Below are 10,234 nucleotides of genomic sequence, written 5' to 3'. Positions count from 1 at the left end.
AGCAGGAGTTTGGACAACCTGACTTTCTTTTGATCATAGCAAGCTCAAAATACCCTTCTCATACACAATAAGAAGTCAGACAAATGACTTGTTTTACACCAAGATCTTCACAACATTGTTCTAACTCAGTTGAACAATTCAAGACCCAAGTCTGATTAACATCAAGAACGCTTAAATCAATTTTTCAGTGTTTCACCATAGTAGGCACCGAATTTCACCTACTCATAACTTTATGAACAAAAATTGCCTGAAAGAGGATGTTTCAGCCATAAAAAAACTAAACCCCACATAATCTTACCATTATCGTCAACTACTCTAGTTTGTTCTTTGAAGCAATCAACAGGTAAGCCTATAACTTCTACTTCAACAAAAGGATCTATGATCTGGAAAACAGAAAGTAACAAATATTTAAAAGAAAGAGTGACAAAGATGAAATTCAAGCACATGACTTTTACAATGTGGGCATTGTACATCATTGTCTTAATAATTATTAGTCTGGAGATTTTCTGTAACGGATTATTATGCTGATGAGAGATCTCTGGCTAAATCATCTAAAGGCATAATTTAGAATAATCGTGTATGCATTTGTGATCATTTCTCTGTTCTATTCTATTTCTCTGTTCTAAAATTAATTTTAAACACTAGTCTGCAAATGTTTTCTAATTTAGTGGATATTTGAGTAAAAGCTTTATAATATATTCAAAACAGACATTATGATAAATATGTTCTAAAGCAGCAACATTATAAAAATCCCAGTAAGAATCATCCATTAAAAGTCTCAGTGTCATCATGGCACAATGGACAAAGCAATGGTCAAAACAAATGGGAGATATGAGTTCTACCTCTGGCTGATTGGCAAACATCTCCTATTACTGCCTTTCGTTTCTGGAAGAAAGTCTGCTTAGAATGTAAGATTGAAAAACTGGAGCATGTCTTGTAGAAGGTTGCTGTAATTACCTAAGACTAGGAAGCCTTTGACTGTTGAGATCTCTTTTAATTAAATGTGAACCTCAACTGAATTACAAGTTCCCTGAAGGCAACATGGAGAAGAACATTCTAGGGATCACAGAGGAGGACCATCCTGGCACAGTCTCTTTACATTCTACTAGGTAGCCACAGAGATATTCCTGTAATTGTTTTTTTTTTTAATTAGTGTATAAGTATCTCTTGTGTCCTCTGAAAGGATGACAAGTTTTGACAGAGTTGAGTCTCAGGGTGACACCTCTATCCCTATTCACAAGGAGTGGGAAAAGGCAGGTAGCTTTAAAAGATTAATCTGGGTTCCAGCCTTGATGTGGCTCATATAAAAACCTATGCTGGACCCATTCAATGATGTGTCATTTGAAACAGCAACCCGATACTCAAATCCACCATCCATCTCCCAGTAAGTACTACTGAAGACAAGAATACCTATAATCAACTATTATATTTTTAGAAAGCTCGTAACTGCTTTCAGATACCAAGAATGTAAACAGCCAATGTGATCACAGCAAGAATGAAGAATCTTTTTGATGCTTAGGAGAACACAAATGTTCCTTGTGCCCATGTCCCTATAGAATACTTTACCACTGAAAAAAAATCAAATGTGTTAAATCTGCTTTTTGTTACTCTTTGAAAAACACCTCATTCTCAGTAGGAAAGACTACACAGTGTATTTGTCAAACGTCTTACCTTGTTTGCCTAGCTCTGTTCTACAAAATCTTTTTCATAACATAGAGTAGTCAGCGCAATAAAGGTCTGATTTTTCTCCGGTATAATTATATGCAAAGGAAACATGTAAAATGAAACATGGAATTTTAAACACCATCTAACTTACTGTAGCTTTCAACAGGGCTTTTATTTCTGAGGGTAGGTTTATGTAGTGTAGACACCTGACTTAGCTCAGACACTGACACCGCTCAAATCAGGGAGCACAGGGAACTGGGTAGGATGAGCCAACCTACAAGTGCTTGGCTGGAGGTTAAACTAACCCTTGCTCAGGGTTAAACTAACTGTGAGTTTGGTCTCTGGACAGACTGGGTGCAGATTTTTTCTTAAAGTTGTTTAGGCACTTTATCTTAACAGTGTTAACTTTCCCATATATTGTTGGCTCCTGATGTGGGGAGTAAGTTCGTATGTTTTGCAGGCACTTATAGAGTAATCACTTAAAACATGACTGTTAACAGTTGTAGGGAACTGGATTCATGGTCTCACATAGTTTTCTTCCAAGACTGTGTTCTGCATGAGCTAATTCCCCTACTGTTCAGGATAAAATGGAATTCCAACAGATTATTCTTCATCATCTGACATATGAGTGCAATCTGAATTAGGACAAATTCCGTGCTGTTGCATATGTGATATTAATAAAAATAGAAATAAAGAAAGAAATTAAAATGGCAATAAATTAATTAAAGCATAGCTAGGTTCACTAAAGCCTCAGTATGACCATACTGTTTTTGTTTTTTAGGGAAGTTTACCTGGTTTGATATAGTCAGCTAAAGAGTTCTGTGGAGAAAGAGTATTTAGAAGCTGATTGCAACATTCATATAAAATTCCAGCATGTAAGAACTCATTGAGGGTTTGATTCTAATTGCAAAAGGCTAAAAGGAAATTTTAATTTGTTACAGAACTTCATCCTAGCGTTTATTAAAGACCAATATTTAACAAAGTCGTGTGGATGACATTGTGACACCAAAAAACAGCGCAAGAAATGAAGAAAGTCTCTTTAAAAAGTTGCCAAGAGGTTGCAAATCTGGCTCCTTTCAGTCCAATATTTCATTAAGTGAAGTTGCCAGGGGTTTTATAAAACAAACAAGAGAGCACACAAAAAAAATTAGAAAAAAAATAATAATCACACAACAGAAGCCAAAATGAAGGACAGAAAGAAAACATGTAATAATACTGTGCTAAATGGAGAACCAGGAGCAGATTCGTGCAGAGGGAAGGACTCCCAAGTAACTCTGCTTGCCTTGCTGACAAACTCAGCAGTTTTCTACATTTATATTTTAAGAGACGGAGTGACTTAGCTCTATTTGCAAGGGTATTTTGGAGGAAGGAGGACGTTTAGAGTACTATGGTGAGTAGAAACGCATCACGATGAGCTTATTGGCCTTTCTTTGCTTCTCCTGGAGGCACTGTGTTGACAATTTGAGGAAAAACATCAAACCATTGCCATGATGCTTAGAAGTGAAGAAAACCACCTAAAGATCTAGGATGCTAATGACCTGATTTATTCGTGTTCTATGTCTCCTGACAGATAACTGCAGGAAGTTAAATCCTTGTCCTTAGTCTAGCCAATATGGAAATAAACCTTCTCCAATGCGCAAGAACAATCATCGATTGTCCCATACCTCTCCTCTGTCTCCCAACATGGAATCACGTGGTTTTGGGAGTTGTTGACCACTGATAATTCTTAGAACCAGCTGTTTCTTCAATTGACCAGGCAGTGGGTCTTCAGAATTTGGGTTAAAGACACCTGTAAGAATGAGAAGTCACATAATGTGAAAGAAGTGCAATTTTGGGGATGACTTTAGTTATAGATACCTTCTGGCTCATTTGCTTCTAGCTTCAGAAATGCATTTTTAAACAAACTATAATAAGGATCCACACCCACTCTTCTCATGCAACAAGTGATCCACTTATTTTGCTCTTTTTTCTTACCTTGACACATGCAGTTTGGTTTGAGGACATAACCACAATTCCCATTGGCACTAAATTTGGCCCGGTTCAGTTGCAGCATTCTCCCCTCTGACTGGTAGTTTAGTGCAACTATTTAAAAAGAAAAAGAAAAAAAAAAAAAGTGGTATTACTTACTGAGTACGTTAACAACATTTTTGTTTGTACAACCCAGTTAAAGGAAGGACACCTAAATACACTTTCACGTTTGACTTCTTGGATGCAAAAACTCAAAACATTTTATGAAAAATAATTCTATAGCTACATCACAACTTCAGGGGAGAAGCTCTCCAAAAGACTCTGAACTCTGAAGTCCTCTTGCATTTGAGAAGTTCATTTATTTCCATTTATCAGACACTACTTGCATGTAAGACACATGTTTGAAGTAACCTATCTGTCAGATAAGCAGTAAAGTTGGATGAGCAGAAAACTTAGGAGTATTTTAAGGGGTGATTCCTGAGCTCCTATTAAAACATCCCTCCCAAAATAAAACAAAAATAAACAAGTTTTCTTTCTGCTCACCAAGTTGGCAGCCAGCGTTCCAGAATGGCTGAGGATTGTAGTTGCTAGAGTCCACACGATAAGAAGATGGGTAAATGCGGGACAACTGATGCTGGTTGAAACGTAGATACTGAGCTGGCTTTTGCTGCAGTATCTGGTGGGCTTTTGTTTCACTGAAAGATGAAACCTGCCAGCTGGAAGAGACTGCGAAGAAGAGAGGAGGAGATTAGAAGTTATTTATTTATTTATTTATTATACCTAGATAAAGCATTAAAACTACATAGCAGTAGTCCTTTATAACTATCAAGTATCATTTGAACAAAATCCACTCAGAGGGAACTATGCTTTTCTTACATTACAGCAAAATCATTGTGCTTATTGGAGGAGTTATGGTTGGGAAAATGAAGCTGAATACAATGAATGACCTGAATCTTCATCAAGAAGTTTAAAAAAAATTCTTTCAGATTTTTTGAATTTGCTCAAGGCAGGTTATGTTTTCTGGCAAGCAATCCTCTCTTTCTGACACTTTTAACTAAAATTTGATTCCTGTCAAAGTAAGATGCAGAAAACTTAGAAAGAGGACTGAAATATTCTAGAAATTTAATGCTGATATTTCATCAGATTTGACTTAAAAATCTAAACTTTAAGATTGAAATGCTCTTCAGACCATTCTGCCAAGAGCATACCTAAGTCCTCTGTTATTTCCCAGGATGTAAGTGTTGTGTAGCAGCTTTTATACAAGCTAGCAAAGACTACATGTGTATTACTTACTACGTGTAGTAACTTTTTCTCCTTTACGGAAGATGTCACACAACTCTAGACTCACTCTGTGGATTCTAAATGGCAAGTGGTCAGCTACTTCAAAATAGTATAGCTTTATTGTGTGCAGCTCTTCTGTTAAAATCTTTTCAGGATGGGGGAGAAACACAGAAAACCAGCTTTTAATAAGAAGATATGTAAGAACATAAACCTTTCAATTTCTTTGTAAAGCAATTATTTTCAGCAGACTTTTAGTTCAACCTACTTTCAGTTTCAACATCATGGATGCCAACAGACTTTGTGTATTTCACCAGGTCAGAGAGTGCTCTGGACAGCTTCATTGTTTTCTTCTGTCGATTTATCCTAGAAAGATAAAACAAATTAATTTCCCATTAATTAAGGGGTAAATTTTATCTTTCAATATTTAAAAATAAAACAGGATAAAGAAATATAAGAAGGTTTTCTTCCACCAAGGAGGTACTTAGTAGCTTTACGCTACGTAGAGCTTCATTGTCAAAGCACAGAAGTAGTGGAACCAATGGCATGAAAGCATAGAGAACAAGTATGTCCTGTCCTGACATGTTAATGGCAGACCTAAATATTCACCTGCTAAGATCTCGTAGGGAGGACTCTAAACTGCTTTGACCAAAGGGTGGAATACATATTCATATACATATATTTACTTCTCTAGTCAAGTGCTAACAAAAAACCTTTTTAAATCTCAAAGAAATTGTAAGAAAGTAATGCTCTGATCCTCCTCATTTGCTTCAGGTTATCACTAACAGAACATCTACTAACCTCCCAAAGAAATCTCCAAAGTATCCTAGAGAACTGCTCGATCTGATTTCTTACTTTTGAAGCCTAAAGCCTAAGCAACCATTCTGCAAAGGATCTTTGATGTCAGGATATTTGAAGAGGCAATTTCAATAGAAAAATCAAAATCATGACCTGAATGTTGATGCAACTTCATCTGGCAAATTATAAATCAATAAAAAAAAAATGGGCTGGGGACCCGATACATTGTAAATCCACCTTTAATGGATTTGCTGGGTCAAATGGCCTATATGTCAGCTAGATGAGATGGTAAGAGCTCAAAACACATACAAGGTCAACTGTACTTTGCTAATTGGTCTGAATGGCACCAAGAGATCATTCTGATGATCTTGTGGCAGCCACTGGATCTACCCTTATACCAGATTCCTGTCACGCGCCTGCAGCCTTCAACAAATTGGCTTCTAGACTTGAAGCATATCTATTTAGTGGGTACATTTATGTAGGTATCTTTTTTAGAAATAAAATTGCCAAATCACTTGTTAACAAACCTGCTGTAATGTGCAGAGCTCCTGGATAAATTTCCTTGGGAATCTGAATCATCTTCACCTTCTTCCAGACTTGTTGCCTTTTTCAATTTGCTTCCTTTTTTCTGTGCCACAAGGAAATAAAACCATAGTATCATAACTATCTGATCAACGTTTGAGCAGGTGGATACAATTCTGCTTTGTTATGCCCGTGAATATGTTACTTACAGAAAATGGGAAATGATAGCTTTTGTAATACTCAGTATTGCAGAACGATACGCATGCACATGGGGAAGTCTCAGCCCAAGGTCAGAGACATTTTATAAAGGAATCACAAATCCTCAGATAAAAGGTACAAATGAATTTTTGTGTTTTTCAGATTAGATCTTGAATACTTTTAGACCTTGATGTAAACTGAAACTATCTGTTATGCACTATTATATATATATTTTATATATACATATGTTATATGCACTGTTATCCAGCCTATCCATTCAGTGAACAGTCTGACAGCAAGCCTCTGTCAGACAATGCAATTCTAATATTCCTCTCCACCATCGTGTGCAAAGAAAAAACCTGTCCAAGAACACAATATTTAGTGTAGTCCTAATTTACCAAGTGGTTCACCTTGCGTTTAGAAAAGCTGCCCATCAATGACCGGCTGTGCCTTTTGTTGGTACTGAAGTCTTCCCCAGATTCCACATCATCCTCAAGTTTATTCTAAAGTGACCAAAACAGAAAGAATAATGTAGCAGACCAAATAGAGTGCTACAGACAGCATATCTGAACATCATCAGAAATAGTTTGAGAAGTAATCCTCCCAAAAACGTTAACAGAACTGGACCGGACCAATGCAGATTTTTAAATTTTTTTTTTTTTAAACACAACTTGAGTACAAGACCTTGTACCCTGGCAATAATTGACATCACTTTTGTCCATGTGAACTTTCAAAGCAGAAAGAAATCACACAAATACCTAACCCAAATTTTATTTTCGTCTAGGCAAAGTCTGAATGCCCCCATACCACATACATTCATTGACACCACACTGGTTTATAGCTTAATAATTGAAAAGCATAGTTTGACATGACTTATTTATGCCAATTACATAGTTTTACTAGGATACTCCATGGTAAAAAAGAAACAAAATTCTCATAATCCCTAAAAATGTATACACTTCAATAGTGCCCATGGTTTTTACTATGACCTTACAGTTTTATTGTTTGCTAGACTAATAAAACACAAGACTATTCTGGTTAACACCTATGCAAAAGGATTCTTGAAGTCTTGGCCTTGTAGTGAATCTTACAGGAATAACAGTCTGACACATCCTGTAAACCATTAGACTTAAAAGTACATACAAAAGTGCCATAGAAAGTTTTGGGAAGCTGATTTTTAGTTCTCATCCAGTTTTAATCACTAGTCAGTACACCTGCTTATTATTGCCAGATCTCCGTTTTTTTTCACTTGCATGCAACAATCTTCCTAAGCTTTTTCTGGCTTATTGCAAATTCTAAAATGACAATGCCTGAAGTTCATGAAGTCTTGGAGTGAGTACATTTTTATAAATAAGCATTAGTATAAAATTAAAATACAAATGTAAATGCATAGAACATAGAGAACCAAGGAAAAAAAGCCCAACTTTCATATGCACTTTTTATAATGGAAAATAAAAGTCCTTCTGTTGAAAAGTCATTTCATGTGTACATTTCATGCTCTAATTGCTGTGTGAGCAAGAAAAAAAGCTTTCTGTATCTGACAGTGATGTTCACCTGGCATCATCATTCACTGAATGAATTCAGCTACGAATCTGAAGTCAATAATATATGATTTATTCAGTAAGCTAATAAAACAACAAATGGAAATGCTAAACACCTCTTTCTCTGAAGACACTGGAGAAAGTCATTGAACTTTGGAGAAAGAAGTCGTTAGCATTTCAGTTTATAAATTGACGGACTGCCATATTTCATTATTCATCTGCAATAACAGACTATCCCTCTGCATCAAATGTGAATCATAAAACCAGCTAAAATTAAAATCTCATTTTCAGCAAATTAAAAAGAAGCTTCTACTAAATGGACATAAACGTGAAAAGTATTCTTCCTTATAATATAGCTTTTATATAAGGAAGATGAAGCATTAATAAGATGTCATGACAAAAATATTACAGAAGAAGGGAACATGTTTTCTTATATATTGAAATAACCAAAGAAATTCTGGTCAGGGCAGTCATCCAAGAATGGAAAACATCGCTCCAAAATCCCAGTTCCACCTAAGTCTGACTGGGGACATAAACCTGGATCTCCCACATCCTAGGTGAATGTTTTGGCTCTCTGCTTATTCTTCAGTTGTATTATTCTAGTTAACCTAGAGAGGAGACAGGGACCTAATGGCAAATACACTCCGCAAACTTCATCGTGGGACTCACACTATCTTGTTTTAAGGGAAGTGCTGAGTATTCTTTAGTTTCGTTAGTACTATGATAGCTGCAGACACCTCAGGGAAATCGCACTATCTTTATCAGGGAGTCTCAAAACAGATTTAAAAGCCCAACTTTAGACATCCACCTTTGAAAGAACAAGCATCATTGCTATGAAATAATAGTGCTATGTAGCTACAAACAAAACAACAATCAGGTCTAGGGGTAAGTGAAGTACAATAAAATGTGTTCACCTTCTTACTATCTGGTTTTAGACCAGTCTTTCCTGATGATGGTAGAGTGGTAACCGTAAAATTGTTTGGATCTTCACAGTCCCGGATTTTGGATTCTTTTAGCAGTGAGTCAAGTTTTTTCTTTGCTATATTCTCCACTCTTTTCCTATTAGCAGATGCCTACAAACAAAACAGAATCATTAAACTAGGCAGCGATGGCAAAAGTCTCAGTAATTCCAGCCAGGATTAATGCAAACTAAAAAGTTATATGCAAGAAAAAAAGGAAAAAAAAAAAAAAAAAAAGAGGGTCTTCTTTTGCATAATGTGAAGCAGTTACCTGCAGTTTGGTGTCAGACTTAATGTAAGGTATGGAAGCACATGAGGCCCTCAAGCAGATGCTAGATCTAAAGTGGAAATAGCTTGTCTGAAGTGATGAAAGAGTAAAACTACTTAAAACAGTTCTAATTCATAGAATCATATGTTTAAGTTTAAGTTGGAAAGGACCTTCAAGATCATCGAGTCCAACATTAACTTAGCACGGCCGAGTCCACCACTAAACTATGTCCCTAAGCACCAAATCTACACGCCTTTTGAATGCCTCCAGGGATGGTGACTACCCCTCCCCGGGGCAGCCTGTTCCAGTGCCTGACAACCCTTTTGGTGAAGAAGTTCTTGCTAATATCCAATCTAAACCTCCCCTGGTGCAACTTGAGGCCATTTCCTTTTCTCCTCTCGCTGGTTACTTGGGATAAGAGGCCAGCCTCAACTTTGCTACAACCTCCTTTCAGGTCGTTGTAGGGAGCGATCAGGTCTCCCCTCAGCCTCCTCTTCTCCAGACCAAACCCCCCCAGCTCCCTCAGCCGCTCCCCATCAGACTTGTGCTCCAGACCCTTCCCCACCTTCGTTGCCCTTCTCTGGACTCGCTCCAGCACCTCAAGGGCTTTCTTGTGGTGAGGGGCCCAAAACTGGACACAGCACTCGAGGTGCGGCCTCACCAGTGCCCAGTACAGGGGGACGATCCCTGCCCTGGTCCTGCTGGCCACACCATTCCTGATACAAGCCAGGATGCCATTGGCCTTCTTGGCCACCTGGGCACACTGCTGGCTCATGTTCAGCTGGTTGTCGACCAGCACCCCCAGGTCTTTGTCTGCCAGGCAGTTTTCCAGCAACTCCTCCCCAAGCCTGTAGCATTGCATGGAGTTAAATTAAACCAAGACTGGTTGTTAGCAGAGCTATTCAGATGTAATGTCTGTTACAAGCCAAGGATGTGCTAACATAGAAATAGTTGTTACTGAGATGACTCCCCATACTGAACTGGATTAACATATGCTATGTTTTGCAGTACATATTTAGTAAAAAATCTGATCTATT

General features: G+C 37.4%; 1 protein-coding gene across 1 annotated transcript in view; it reads right to left on the bottom strand.

The window, feature by feature from the left end:
• PLCH2 (phospholipase C, eta 2) overlaps window positions 1–10,234 on the bottom strand; it is a 44,970-nt gene that overhangs the window by 14,873 nt on the left and 19,863 nt on the right. The window contains 8 exon segments of the mRNA XM_009699552.1: window positions 299–383; window positions 3,330–3,454; window positions 3,640–3,747; window positions 4,177–4,359; window positions 5,180–5,277; window positions 6,237–6,337; window positions 6,840–6,932; window positions 8,885–9,043. Coding sequence (XP_009697854.1) covers window positions 299–383; window positions 3,330–3,454; window positions 3,640–3,747; window positions 4,177–4,359; window positions 5,180–5,277; window positions 6,237–6,337; window positions 6,840–6,932; window positions 8,885–9,043 — 952 coding nt within the window.

The sequence above is a fragment of the Cariama cristata genome, unplaced genomic scaffold (assembly GCF_000690535.1).
Source record: "Cariama cristata isolate BGI_N322 unplaced genomic scaffold, ASM69053v1 scaffold13384, whole genome shotgun sequence".
Lineage (NCBI taxonomy): Eukaryota > Metazoa > Chordata > Aves > Cariamiformes > Cariamidae > Cariama > Cariama cristata.
Note: the sequence above shows the minus strand (reverse complement) of the source record. Positions and strands in the feature narration are given on the sequence as shown.